This window comes from Molothrus ater, chromosome 28 (assembly GCF_012460135.2).
Source record: "Molothrus ater isolate BHLD 08-10-18 breed brown headed cowbird chromosome 28, BPBGC_Mater_1.1, whole genome shotgun sequence".
In the NCBI taxonomy this organism is placed as follows: Eukaryota; Metazoa; Chordata; class Aves; order Passeriformes; family Icteridae; genus Molothrus; species Molothrus ater.
In genome coordinates, this window is record NC_050505.2 from 5026245 (window position 1) to 5041255 (window position 15011).

Consider the following 15011-nt stretch of genomic DNA (forward strand, 5'->3'; position numbering starts at 1 on the left):
TCTCGGCCTTGTGTGACATTTATGTTTATGTAATCCACCCAGAGAGCCTTTGACTTGCATAGCAGTGCTGGTATGCTGTGCTCAGGGCTCTAAATCCTGCCTGGATTGCTGAAAGGGAGAGTGCTGCGCATTCCCCTGATAATGCTGAGTGCACAAGCAGTGTTTCTAGTGGTTATGAAGAGTTAAGAACACTCCAGTTTCTTATGTGAGTGGGAATAGTTCAGTTTTCCCACTCAAATAAGCACTGCTTACCTAGGTCTGGGAGTGTTTCATCTTCCTTCCTCTCTTTGTGTTAGAAGGGCTCTACTCCAGTCATGGATCAACAGCTCCAGGCTGCCTCTTCCTGAGTTCTTCCCCAAAACACCTCAGACTTGTGCTGTTTCACCTTCCACAGTGCTGAACAGCAGGTAAGGACACACCCCTGCTCTAAGGGTCAGAAGTGCCCCTGGATGTCTGCAGTTCACTTTGGGACTATTGTGATATTAATGCACAGAATGAGAATTCACCCTCCTAAAAGCACACAGAACTCAGTGCTTGGGAAAAGCAAGGGCTGGTTTTCAGCCTCCACCCTACCTTTGGGTACTGCTGCTATGGAGACAACACTGACTGAGCTACAGCATCCAACACACTCCCACAGCCCTTGTGCAACCCTTAAATAACCCCATTTTCAGGGGCTGCTTGCAAACTGCCAGTGCTCAGGTATGAAAATGAGCACTTCCCTTGTGGACCTCCTAAAAACACTGGCTTAATCCCCAACGGGCCAGATTCTGACCCTCTATTGGTGAATGGCTTCATCAGTGTCAGAATTTGGAGCTCAGTGAGTGAGGTGAGGCTGCTCCTCTAGAGCTAAAGGCAGGTACCTGCTGATGAAAGGGCACACTGAAATCTCTCCTCCTGGCACAGGCTCCTTTGCTCTCTGAGATGCAAATTTAAAAGGTCAGGTCCTTCAGGCAAAAACAAGTGCTGCCATTTTCTAGAGGTTCAGCTCTGTTCTCATTGTGGGACTGAAGAAATACCCCTACCTGAGGGGCTGCTGCTTGAGCCCAAGTTATTTACTTCATGCACACTGCCCTCCCTGTTTTTCTGTGACCTTTAACTTTCATTAGGTCTCTTGTAGATGGGAGAACAGCAGGATGGAATGGGAATAGGAAGCATGTGTGTAACTGAGTAAAGTCTGGGGGGTCGAGGGCTTTAAACCAAGGCTGGTTAGAATATTGACAGGAGAAATGAAGTATCTGTGAACAGAAGAGCAACGTGCCCTGTCACTGCACGGAGAGGGACTGTGGGCTTGTCCCCTGCTGTCCCTCTTTTCATGCAAGGACAGCAAAGCTATGCCAGCCAGTGATATCCTTCAGCTGGAGGTACTGGAGAATAACCACAGCCTTTCCATCCTTTCAGAGATGAAGACAAAGCTGAAAGTTGAGCAGACCCTGCACAAAGGACCCCTGGAGAGACAAAGCTTTGTCACCTGAACCTTGTCTAGGAAAATACAGCACCAACCCTTCAGCTTCCTGGAGGGAGCAGCTCCTGGAGCAAGGTACAGCTGAGTTCCTTAAACCCCCTGTCATTCTATCCACCTTCCAGAGAAGCTCAGACAGCTCTCAGCATGCTCAGAAGCTTTTGTGCCTTTTTATTTTCCTTTCTGGTCCAAATATCCGTGACTGGATCAGATGGCTTTGGAGCCAGCACCCATAACCAGCCATGATTACAGGGAACTTGGCTGTGTGATGTGTCAGGATCTGGCTGCTGCATGGAATACACCTACATGACTAATTCCAGGCGGCCAAAAACGTCCACACAAACACTTTGTATCTTCAAGTATTCCTCCTACTTGGTGCCTCTCCCAGGGGGAAAGAAAAGGTTAAACTGTGAAAATAATGAATGGGAGGATTGCTGCAATATTTAACTAATTTGTAAAGAAAATTAATAACTTATGGTATTAAATAATTACTATTGCATATACCAGTGATTGCAGTGACAGAGCCTTCCAGTCCTGAGGGCTGAGGAGACTGGGAAGCAAACAGAAGGATGAAAATACCCAGGCTAAAAACATCCCTGGCAATGTAAGATGGAGAAACACAGCAATTCTGCTGGGGGATTAAAATGGGCCCAAAGCAGGGACTGCTGACGTGAGAGGAAGGGCTGAGAATGGAAACTTCCACAGATGTAGGAAAGAGAAAAGTTTCTCCTCAGCAAGAGTTTGTATGGGCTGGTCCACACCGAATCCTGGTCAGGGTCAGGTGCCAGATTCTGCAAGGAAAGAGGCTCTGCAGTGCACAAGGAGAGGGCTTGAGGCTTGAGCCTGGCTTTTCTGTCCCCCTGGTCCATCCCCTTGCATCAGCAGTAGGTGCTGGGCTCTGTGGAGCTGCTTTGGGAGCTGAGCTGCAGCAGGAGCTGTAATAAATAACCCACACAGACATGCTCACTGAGGCACAGCCTGCCCACATCCAGGCTGCTAAATTTAGGTCCCTTCCAGCAAAGGAGCATGGGCAGAGAGGCACAGGGATGAGACAGAGCTGTCCTATGAGCTGGAAAAAGCTGAGAGGCTTGGCTTACCCATGATAATAACAGCACGTTTGGCATCAGAGGAGACCAAAGGTGCTGAGGATAACACTTGAAGACAAGGAATCTCTATTGCAAGGCTGATTTCCCTCTGTCAGCCCTGTGACCATGTCCATGGCTGACCCTGGAAGGGTAAAACTGAAGTCCCTTTGCCTGAAGGGGTTTGGCTTGAGGGCACTGCCATTTATAGGGGCAAAATGAATAATTGTTGTGCAAAGAGCCATCCTAACTGAAACCATGGCTGTTTGCAATTCTTAGACAAGGAGTGAAGGTGTTGAAGAGCCAGAGAGGTGCTGTGGGAGCACGGGAGGCACGATACAGATCAGGAACCCCCACAGACAACACCGGGGGAGGGACAGGATTTCTCGCTCGAGGGTTTTGCTGCCCGTGTGCCCCGCGGCGCCGTTGCCATCGCTCCCCCCTCGGCCGTGCCCTGCTGCAGGCAGGAGTGAGAGACCGGAGCCTGCAGGCACAGCCCCTCTGCTGCGGGGACTCGGACAGGGAATCCATCCCAAGCCGCCAGCCCTCCGTGTAACCCCTAAAGTGCACTTTGGGGTTGCATCCCGAACGTGCGGGGCGAGTGAGGCTTCCCGGGAGCTTCTCCCCGCTCTGGATCGCACCCAAGGGCGCAGGGATGGGCAGGGCAGGGCGGGAGCACGTCACTGCCGCGTGTCGCCAGGGCGGGGACTTGGCCACCCGGGACAGGCACCGCGGCTCTCCCCACCCGCGCCAGGGACCCGCGGGACAGCAGTGGGTGAGTGCCAGGCGTTCTCCTTGGCGTGGGCACGGGGCTGCCCGGCTGGCGCTGCCCGGGAAGGCGCCGATCGCCCTTTGCAGCGCGCACTGACGGCGCTCGGCCCCGGGCGGGCGATGCCAGCGCTGCCGCGGGGCTGGGGCAGCCCGGGCCGGGCTGAGCAAGGACAGGGGGCGGTTTGGGATGGAGGAAGGGCTGACCTTCCCCGGGCACAGCGGGTGCGGGCTTTGGTTCCTGGTGGGTGCCCAGGGCACGGCTCGGGGGGCGCGCACAGGCTGAATGGGGCTTACAAAGCGGTAAGAATCGTGGTTTTATTCCTTCTGAGGGCGGTGGACAGATAAAGGTCATTGTGTGGGAGGCGCTGGGATAGCTCAGCTGTCTCGGGGCTCGTGGCAGATCCTGTCCTGGCTGCGAACTCGGGGTCCGACCCTGCGGCGAGCCCCAGCCCGGGCACAGCCCCAGCCGCAGCCCGGGGGGCTCGTCCCGCACCCCGGAACAAGCAGGCAATCACCGAGCAATCACCGAGCCATCACCGAGCAATCACCGAGCTCTGGAAAAGCTCATCCGGCGCTGGGTGTGGGTCGTGTTTGGGTAAACGCGCACCCAACGTGGGAACTCGTCGGACAGGTCCAGGGTTTGCCTCACAAGGAAAAGGGTCGCCAAGCGGTGGGTTTCCATCCAGAGCCGAGGTGTAGGACTGGCAACGCTGCAAGCTCAGACTGGGAGGGGAAACGCCTGTGTTTATATCCTCTTAAGCTGTTGGAACTTTCCTTGGTTGTTCTGTGTGTGTGCTCCGAGCATAGTCAGGAAAACCTGACTGTGTGCAAGCCCAAACTTGAACTGGCCAGCACATGTAATAGTGTCAGCACTTTCCTGATAAATCAGGTTTATTCAGCTTTTAGACAATGTTTGATATGGACTTAAAACTGGCTGTTTAGCTGATAAATCCTACCAGGGAAAGATCATCCATGGAAAAAAACATTGAGTAATGGGAGGGATGCCTCCTACACTTGCACTCTGTCACCTGGGCATGGTGTTTTGAGCTTGTTCTCTGCCAGCTTTATTGTACCAGGCCTTTATTCTGGGGTGAAGCAAATAACATCAGGACCATAGCACTGGCTGGCTGACTCTTGCATGCACAGTTTAATTCTTCAAAACACAGAGTGAAGTATTGTTCCTGTCCTGGAGCTGGTTTTCCCTGACTGTGCTGCACGCCAGGAATTGTGTTAAGCTGCTGAGCACTGGCAAATCTCCTGAGCAATTCCCTCTCTCTCTGCTTGCCAAAGGGTGGCTTAGGAGAGTTTCATTCATCTAAAGCCCCAGCATGAGCAGCTCCTGCAGAGCCCTTCAGCTGTGAGAGGGTTACAGGGGCCACTGCGGGACAGCCTGGCTGAGCTCTCCCACCTGCAGCCTCAGTGCTCATTCTCACACAGAAACGCACCAGGAGCAAACCAGTGCTTGCAGACTGAGCAGTGGCTTTGCACTGCTGCCTTGCCAGCGCTCTGCTCTTTCAATTCCCAGTGGTGTTCCCAGGATGAAGAAATCAGAGTCTTGCAGTCAATATTCAGCAGGGTATTTCTGCTGTTAATGGATGTTGTGAGAGGATTTGCCTTGAGTGCAGTACATGCAGCCTCTCCTCATGGTTTGGTTTCCTTCTGCCAGCTCAGAATTTCCCTGCTTCCCTTTCCCTTGACCTTTATTTTGCCCTCTAATTGACTTGCTAAACCAGCCTGTCTGATATTCCTGCTTCTGTGTACAGACCAGCTCCATCACAAAAACAGCAGTGAAATTTGGAGCCTATCTGACTAAAGCAAATAAAATTGGCTTTTTACTTCCGTAGAAAGATTAGAGAAGAGCAAAGATGACTTTTCTGAGGTCTAGGTCATACCGTGATAGCTGGAATTTATGATCAATGAAAGAAAGCACACTCAGCACTAATAATTGCTACACGTTGCCTGATTGCAGAGGGTGTAGTGAGGTAGAGGTGCACCCAGGAGAGTTACCTGGCCTGAGCAGCTCTCACCTAGGGCCTGAGCAGCTCACCCTGTGCATTCCTGGTCTGTGGGAGTGCTGTGGAGCAGGAGCAAACACTCTCCTGGTCTTGCACAACTCTCTGGGCTGTGGAGAGCACCACGAGGAGAATTAGGGAGAGATGTCATTCACTGCTGGCACCTCTGCTTCTGCTTCAGGACTTTAATGGGAGAACTTGCCCAACCCTGGAATAAAACCACACATTTGGTGGGTGGACTTGACTTGCTGTCACCGTGTTTGCATCTTTTGAGTTCATTTTTTATGAATTCAACCCTACTGCACGTAGGTATCTCTTTGAGTCTGCCTTTCCAACTCCTCTGCTGCGATGCAGAGGAAGTGAACCTTGTCCTGGTACATCCTGCCAAGGGATCAGGGACTCAGGAAAATTTGGGTGTGCTCATGCAAAGGCTCTCTGATTGCAAACAAAACTGTGAACAGAACTAATAACCCTGGGCAGATGGCAGGGAAGCTTTGGGGGTTTTGGAGGGTTTTGTCAGTTAAAACGACAGCCCTACAAGGAAGGACACAGTGCACCAAACTGAGAGGATGTTGAATATAAAATGTCCTATTAAGATGAGAGGGAAAGTCATTCTCCTGCCCAGTGCTCAGGTGAGGTTATCCTTTGTGTGCTCACCTACACCAGGGTGTCTCTGCCTCCCAGGCAGGATCCATGAAGGGTTAGGGCCATGTGGGCAATCTCAGCCTGCTTGTTCCTCAGCCTGCTTCATGCTCAGCCTGCTTCATGCTCAGCCTGCTTCATCCTCACCCTGCTCACCCTTACCCTGCTCATCCTCACCCTGCTCACCCTCACCCTCACCCTGCTCACCCTCAGCCTGCTCCATCCTCACCCTGCTCCATCCTCACCCTGCTCACCCTCAGCCTGCTTCATCCTCACCCTGCTCACCCTCACCCTGCTCACCCTCACCCTGCTCACCCTCACCCTGCTCACCCTTACCCTGCTCACCCTTACCCTGCTCATCCATACCCTGCTCCATCCTCACCCTGCTCATCCTCACCCTGCTCCATCCTCACCCTGCTCCATCCTCACCCTGCTCCATCCTCACCCTGCTCACCCTCAGGCTCTCACCTGCCAAGGTCAAAGCCATGTATTTTGGAGGACATGGGAATCAAGTCTATTTTCTTTGCTCCAGGACATCACTGTCTGCCTCTCCTCATAGCCTCAGCCAGGCTGTCACACAGGCAATAGAGAATACCATTAAATTAGCAGTGCTAATCACATCCCTCCCAGCCTGGCCCTGGCCCTGTGCTGTGTGATCAAAGCAGGGCTGGACACTCTGGGAAGCTGCCCTGGGCGTTCACTTGGGCTGCTCAATGCTGCTTTATTTCTCAAGGAATTAGGTGGTTATTTAACCAGCCTCATTAACCTTCGAGGGAAGGTGTATTCTATTAATAATTTGCTAGAAAACTAACACTCCCTGTGTTTTATTATTGCAGCTGTCAGTGCCCTGGACACAGACAATAACAGATTGAGCAGATCTGAGCAGGATGGTGAGTGAGTGTGTTTGCTGTGCCAGGCTGTGCCAAGCCTTTGCTCTGGCCTGATAAACGTGGGAGTGGAGCTCAGATAAGGACACAGCAGGAAGAACAGTCACTGTCTGCCCTTCATGGGGGTGAATTTATCACTTCTCTCTGCTTCCTCATTGTAGAGGAGAATGACCCACACATACAGGCTTTTGCCTTTGGGGAGTTAATGGAAAACCAGATCAGATATTCAAATAATTCAAAGAACATTAATTTCTCCAGATAAGCTTCCTAGGCATATTATTCTTTCCAGGTTGAGCCTACAAGGCAGCCATTTCTATGGTTGTTATTACAGAATCTTGGAATGGTTTGGGTTGAAAGGAACTTTAAACATCATCCAGTTCCATCTCCAGGCATGGGCAGGGACACCTCCCACTGTCCCAGGCAGCTCCAAGCCCCATCCAGCCAGGCCTGGAACACTTCCAGGGACAGGGAAACACTTTTTGCCCATTGAATGTTAAGTGGTACTTTTACCACTGATGATTTTCTTGGGAACATGAAGAGCTTTGCAAGAAAAGTGTATTTCCCCAGAAATTGCACTAGACCAAAGGCAGGAGAAATCTGTTTGTGAGTCACCATTTAGGGTAAAACACTGCACTTCCTGGTGTGTTATTTAACAAAATGATGGTCCTTGACTGCTCTTAGAGAAGCCAGGAATGGGGCTTTGCTGGGAACAGCTTCTTCTGTGATTTACATGGAAAACTGCTGGGAAGAAGCTGGACTGAACAGAGGTGTCTGGCAGTGCCCTTATTTAGCTGGAAAACAGATTCTGCATGGGCAGCCACATTAAGGTATTTTCTCTTTTCAGTTGTGTCCCTGTAGCTTATTTCTTATGTGGCTGGGAAGTCCTGCTGGAACAAACCATTTCATTTTTGGAATGGATGGAACCTGGTATAAAATCACTCATGTTTGGAGGGTAGACTTTACTTGCTGTCACTTTCCAAAAGAGATGATTGCATCTTTTGAATTGTCTTTTTTTTTTGTTTGTTTGTTTGTTTTAATTCAATTCTACTCTGTGAATGTATCACTTTGTGACTACTTTTCATAACTCCTCTCCTTTGGCTTTAGGCAACAGTCAAGGGTGTCTCAGCTTTCAGTGCTGAGCAAGAAGCACAGGCACTAAGGAAGGCCATGAAGGGCCTTGGTAAGTTGTCTCCCTCCACTGCTGAACTTCCTTTTTTAGCTCTGCTGGTTGGGAAGGTTTTTACTGGTGGTTTTTTTGGAGGGGAAGTTCAGCCATTTGCATCACCTCACTGCCTTGTGAGGGCACTGGAGGGAATCGGGCAATTGAACCCCTTGGAAATCCAAGTCTTGGCCACAGAAACATCTTCAGCCAGGCTCTTGTTTTCTCTGTCTGTGCTGTGGTGCTGCTGGGCTGAGGCCCTCGTGCACAGATGAGACCCAGGTTGTGCAAGCACGTGTGTGAGGTTGTGTGGCCAGTGGCACACCCTGGGCAAGGCCAGAGCAAGCCTCTGGTTCTGCTACAAGCAGCCTGACTGGTTCTATTTGGTTCCTTCCAGGCACGGATGAGGACGCCATCATTGAGACCTTGACCAAACTGAACGTTTCCCAACGTCAGCAAGTTCTGATCACCTATAAGAGCACTATTGGCAGGGTAGGTGCTCTTCAGAGATCAGTGTGTGCCTCTAGTTGGGAGATGGGGATTTTTTTGGTTGTACCACTCAGGTGAAATGTGAAGAACATCCCAGTCTCCACAAGAACAGGACTGGCACTGAGCACAAGCTTTCCTTGGCCAAGATTTTTTGTTCTTGTTCACTGCAGAGTAACTGTTACCCAAAAGAAGTATTGAACGAGTTCTTCCTCTTCTCAAAGGCCCTGTCTTTTTCTCCTTTCTTCTCTTTCTGATTTCTAGGATTTGATTGATGACTTGAAGTCTGAGCTGAGTGGGAATTTTGAAAGGGTGATCATTGGTTTGATGACTCCTACCATCATGTATGACGTGCATGAACTGAGGAGGGCTCTAAAGGTTTGGAAATCCTTTTTTATGTTATGACTTACGGTCAATTCAGTATGCAATGCCATCAGTGTATATTAATTATTAATTTCTTATTAAGCCATAGCTAATAGACAGGAGTCCTGGCTGTCACAGTGTTGTCTCTGTGATTCCCTAGGGAGCAGGGACAGATGAAGGCTGCCTGATTGAAATCCTGGCTTCTCGCACCAACGCCGAGATTCGGCACATCAACGAGAACTACAAACTCCGTATGTAGCTGCTCTGCAATTCCTCACTGCCTCAAAAGCCACCTCTGTGTGTGTGCAGGGCTGTGTGGAGAGGCAGGAGAAGGGCCTGTCAGCACCAAGGACTAGAATTACACCCAGGAATTGAGTTGATGTCATGGGCTGGGGTGGTTATGTCTGTCAGCCGGAGGTCTATGCATGGTGCATCTTTTGCCAGTTTTATCCTGGCTGTGCTTCTGAATTTTGCCCTGCACCACTCAATATGATGGCTGGATTGCTGTGATGAAAGCCAAGAAGGGCAAGGGCATCCTGGCTTGTCCTAGTCACAGTGTGGCCAGCAGGACATGCCTGTCCCCCTGTGCTGCGCTGCTGAGGCAATTCAAATCCTGGGGACAGTTTAGGATGTTAGAAGAAGGTTCTTCACCCAGAGGGTGGCTGGGCACTGGAACAGGCTCCCTAGAACAGTGGTCCCAGCAGCAATCCTGATGGAGCTCAGGAGTGTTTGTACAACCTTCTTGGGCACATGGTGGGACCCCTGAGGATGGTTCTGTGCAGGCCCAGGAGCTGGACTTGCTGATGCTTGTGGGTCCCTTCCCAGTCAGCAAATCCCAGATCCTGTGAGCTGTTGGTAACAGATGTGCTCTGTGTGTGTGTGTGTGCTCTGGCAGAGTACGGCTCCACCCTGGAGGACGACATTGTCTCTGACACATCCTCCCTGTTCCGCAGGGTCCTCGTGTCCCTGGCCACGGTGAGTCCAGGGCAGGGCAGTAACAGGGGTCAACATCTGCTGGGCATCCCTCACTCATTTCTTACCTCAGCGTTTGCATACAGATGCACACTTTGTGAGCCTTCTGTCAGGCTTTGAGGATCTTCTATAAATCCATTTCCCACAGAGGTGCTTCAGGCTGGCTGCTGTTTCACTTCCCTTGTACTTCACCTTGCCAGCACTTCACCCCAGCTTCTGCAGGGAGAGCAGCCTCACTCTGCCATGCCTTAATGCCATATGCTCTTTCTGTTAAAGTGGATGGCTGCCTGTTCCAAAAAAAAAAAAACAATCACATCTGAATTATGTTTTGCTGTATTTGTAACCCATTACTCAATGTTAAGAATCCCATTATACATCCCCAGTAACTGGTTTTGAATGGGGAATTTGCAGGACTTACTTCCATTAGTTGCTCTGTTGAAATGAGTTTTTCATCCTTGTATTACTGCAGGGCAACAGAGATGAGGGAACATTTGTGGATGAGGCCCTTGCTCAACAAGATGCTCAGGTGTGTAGCAATTTGCTTCCTGGTGAGAACTGTCTGGGTTTGTATGTGTGATGTGTGGTGAATCCCTGCTGTTTATAGACCTCTTTTTCTCAAGGTAGATGAGTAAACCTGAAGTTGTGCTAGTCAGCAGAGCCCCAGGTGAAGACTTGATTGGATATTAGGAAATATTTTTTCCCCCAAAAGAGTTGTCCAGCTCTGGCACAGGCTGTCCAGGGCAGGGGTGGAGTGCCCATCCCTGAGGGGATTCAACAGCCATGTGAATGTGGCACTTGGGGACATGAGTTAGTGGTGAACTCAATGACCTCAGAGGGCTTTGCCAGCCCAAATGGTTCTATGAAGTAAAAATCTCATTATATACACCTGGTGTCCTCAGTTAACCCCGCTTTGTTCATGTCTTGCAGGCCCTGTATGAAGCTGGGGAGAAGAAATGGGGAACAGATGAGGTGCAGTTCATGTCCATCCTCTGCACGAGGAACAGGTGCCACCTGCTCAGAGGTAGGACCTCTCTGGTGTCCTGGGCTTTTCCCTGCTTTCAGGACAGTGCTTTTGTAGGAGCTTTTTACTTGTTCATTAGCTGGTTGTGATCCCTTGCTGAGACAACAGATACTCTCAGGGCCAGTTGATCCAAAATGGGAGTTGAGTAAAACACCCATCCAGCTTCCTCTAGCCTGTGAATTGGAGATAATGAAGTGTGTCTCCCATGGGACAGAGCTAAGCATGGAAACTGTCTGCATTAAAGAGCAGCTCTGGAAAATCCTTGCAGCAGTGGTGGGCTAATTAGCAAGACAGCTGATAATTAAAATGAATTATTTCTGAGGGGCAGCCCTGATTTAGTTACAATGTCAGGGTAATGGTGCAGTGTTTGTACAGGCTATGAGGAGCTTGATCTTGCAAAGTGATCCTCGGGGGCTACACACTGAAGCAGCTCACAGGGCTCTTTTATCCAACTCTTCCCCCTAGTTTTTGATGTGTACAGAGTGATTGCTAATAAGGACATCACAGACAGCATTAAATCCGAGATGTCAGGAGACCTTGAGGATGCTCTGTTAGCTGTGGGTGAGTTCCCTGCTTTTAATCTTTGTCTACAAACTAATTAAATAATTAAAGATACTGTCTCTTGCCCTGACTGTTTGCACAGCTTCAGGAGGCACATTCTTTTTCACTGTTTTACAAGCCACAGTGTTTTAATCTTTGCAGATGCAAAGGCCTGGTAAGAAGGCTCTGTGCTTTATATTTCTCTGCCAAGGGATGCTTTGGCAGAGGGCATTTGCTGTGTGGAAGTTTTAAATCCTTAAAAATATTTTATTGCTGTGCACTGGGCATGGAGACATCAATTGACAGCAGGTCACTGACTCTGATGTCTGCACTGTGCTTGTTGAGTTGCATTTTTACAGAATAAATATCTGCACTGAGAAAGTGCTGGAAGGGTTTGGAAGACTTTATCCTTCAGTGTTTATTGATTTTAATTATCTTGTTCTTGTCTCCCTTACAGTAAAGTGCATGAGGAATAAACCTGCTTATTTTGCTGAAAGATTGTACAAATCTATGAAGGTAAAGAGATTTTGCTATTTTCCCCCCTGCCTCTCCATGCTTACGTCAATAGCATGACAGCAGTTAGACAAAAAGAAACTGTGTTAATTGGGGGGAAAAAGAAAGAGGTCTGAGGTTTTCTGTGGAGCTCTTTTCCTTAAAGAAGCTCAGAGGTTTTCTGTGGAGCTCTTTTCCTTAAAGAAGCTCAGAGGTTTTCTGTGGAGCTCTTTTCCTTAAAGAAGCTCAGAGGTTTTCTGTGGAGCTCTTTTCCTTCAGGAGGCTCAGAGGTTTTCTGTGGAGCTCTTTTCCTTCAGGAAGCTCAGAGGTTTTCTATGGAGCTCTTTTCCTTAAAGAAGCTCAGAGGTTTTCTGTGGAGCTCTTTTCCTTCAGGAGGCTCAGAGGTTTTCTGTGGAGCTCTTTTCCTTTAGGAGGCTCAGAGGTTTTCTGTGGAGCTCTTTTCCTTCAGGAGGCTCAGAGGTTTTCTGTGGAGCTCTTTTCCTTCAGGAGGCTCAGAGGTTTTCTGTGGAGCTCTTTTCCTTCAGGAGGCTCAGAGCTGGCAATGGATGCCTGCATTAATGCAAAAATGGTCTTGTCAGGAGTGGATTGCAGGGCAGGCCAAGGCTCAGTGCCTGTCCCTGCGTGTCCCTGTGTGTCCCCAGCTGCTGCTGTGTCCCCTCAGGGCCTGGGCACTGATGACAGCACGCTGATCCGGGTGATGGTGTCCCGTGCTGAGGTAGACATGCTCTACATCAGGAGGGAGTTCCTGGCCATGTATGGAAAGTCACTCCACTCCTTCATTAAGGTGAGCTCGGAGTCTTACACACACCTGGGTTTGCTAAGCAGCACCAAGGAGACCCTCAAAACAACAGCTGAGGATTTTAGAGGAGGTGGAATTAAGGAGACTTTACATTTATGTACTGAAAATCTTCCTGAATGTTCTTGGTTATTAAGTTGTCAAAGAGGATACAAACACTGCAATAAGTCATTTATGGTGAAAGGAATCCTGCTTTCCATGGAGCTGCAAAACTAATGGTGTTCCCTTTTTCTGCTCTCTCTAGGGAGACTGCTCAGGGGACTACAGGAAGGTTCTGCTCAGGCTGTGTGGTGGGGAGGATTAAAGGAGGCCTGGGGAACCTGCTGGGTGATGGGAAGCAGCTGATAATAGAATGGTTTAGGTTGGAAAACACCTTTAAGATCATCGAGCCCAATCATGATAAAGATTTCTTTCTCTTTCTTTTTTTTTTCCTTTTTTTCCCCAATGCCTTATTGATTACTCTGATTATTGACTTAGGTTAGTTCATGTTCTGGTTAGATAGTGGCCATTCTGGTCGACCCTTTTGATACACTTTTATGCTTGGAACACCCATTTGCCTACTAACTGGGCTGGTGAAGCCCAACTTGCACAGAATGCTGTAACCAAAGGTATAAAAGTTGTTTCCTGAGCAGCTGCCCCTCTGCTGTTGTGCTCACCAGCAAAATGCATCAATCAACTAAAGCAAACCTGAGAGTGAGAGGCTGCACAGGAAAAAAGCCAACCTCATTGGTACGTGGAGACTGCAGAACTGGGTTTGCTCCAGTTTTTCAGCAGAATTAAAACACAAAGAAACCAAATATCTAAAATACAAACACGTTTACATGTTAACTTGCCTCTGTTAGTGTGGAGCATTAACAGCCTGGCTGTGCTGTGTGTATATATTGCCTGTAGGCCTGTAAGTGGGGAATTGTCACTGGTGACATGAGAAAAACCTTTTTCTGCCCTGGTTAGAGCAGCCCTGTGTTTTTGGTCTGTCTGCTGGATCATGGGAGTATAAATAATGTGGGTTATATTATAAACCCTGCTCTGGATAAAGTGATGTCATTGGAATGGTGCCTTTTAAGGAATGACCTGACCCCAAAACCCCACATCGCCTGCCTGGTGCTGGGGCAGCTCACTGGATTTTCCTGGGACGCGTCCCCAAATGTCCCTGAGGTGACTGCCCAGAGCCACCTGGGACACCTGCCCCCATCTCCCCACACTGACTGGCACCTGCCCCATGGCACAGTCCCAAAGGGGACCCGTGTTTGTGCTGGGCCTCACGTGGGCGTCCCCATCAGAGACTTCTCCCCCAGACCCTGCACACTGCTCACTGTTTGCACTCCAAAAATGGGACCCTGCTTTGGCTTAGCAATGTATTTTTTACCGCTGGTGAATAATGCTGTTCTGAAGGATCATCCTGAGGCTGCACTGGCAAAGCTCCAACGCTGAGGTGGCTGCACCCCAATTCCATCCCTCCTTTTCCTCTAAAACCGGCTGGATTGGGAGATGCCTCTGTGGCCTCCAATAAAATTTTCTTCTTGTTCTGTGGGCTGCCTTTGGAGACACATTCCTGAGTTTTGCCAGCAGAGGAGGCAGAGCTTTATCCAGTTCTTCTGAAGGGGAAAGCCCAGCACAGCAGCTGCAGAGGTGCTGCCTGGGGTGGGTTTCAGTGCCTTGGCTCAGGTTGGGTTTCAGAGTGTTGGAAAATGAATAAAGAATTTGTTTCTGTATTTCCCGTTGCGATGGTGTGTTCTGGGAGGGGACACAACGAGCTTCTGGATGGGGAGTGGCTGCAGTGCTGCTTCTTATGCTAATTCATCCATGGTTTTGGTCTTCTTTGTATCCTTTTCCTCCGGTAAGGACTTCCCAACGCATAAACTCAGTCTGTGTCTCTGCTTTATCTTCTGGTTTCTGGAAATTGTCCTTGTCGTCCACACATTCTCCAGTCCAGATGTCCAACCTCAACAATACGTTTCTTTCCCAGGTTTTGTTCATTGAACTCCATCAGAGTTTGTGTATGTTTCAGTGAGTTTCAGTGAGTTTCAGTGAGTTTCAGTGAGTTTCCCGAGCTTTCTACTAAAGCAGCTTATGGGAACTTTGCTAAACGCTGGCTAAGAGTAATTTAAGAATAAAGCTAGATAGATAGATATAGATATAGATATATAGATATATGTAGTGCTTTATTCTTAAATATATAGATATATACTATATATAATATAAAAATATATAATATAAAAATAAATATTTATAATATATAATAGATGTTATATGTTATATTATATATATATAAGAAATATATATTTCCTAATATATTTCTTAAATAGAT

The 15011-nt window shown here is 48.9% G+C and overlaps 1 protein-coding gene across 1 annotated transcript; it reads left to right on the top strand.

Moving 5' to 3' along the window:
- The first annotated feature begins 3266 nt into the window (after positions 1 to 3266).
- ANXA4 (annexin A4) lies at positions 3267 to 14415 on the top strand. Its single transcript, XM_036396835.2, has 13 exons — positions 3267 to 3316; positions 6803 to 6856; positions 7958 to 8033; positions 8410 to 8504; positions 8763 to 8876; positions 9022 to 9112; positions 9757 to 9836; positions 10303 to 10359; positions 10761 to 10854; positions 11320 to 11415; positions 11852 to 11910; positions 12569 to 12691; positions 12948 to 14415. The coding sequence occupies exons 2-13, from the start codon at positions 6854 to 6856 to the stop codon at positions 13005 to 13007; spliced, it is 948 nt and encodes a 315-aa protein (XP_036252728.1). The 5' UTR covers positions 3267 to 3316; positions 6803 to 6853; the 3' UTR covers positions 13008 to 14415.
- The last annotated feature ends 596 nt before the right edge of the window (positions 14416 to 15011 follow it).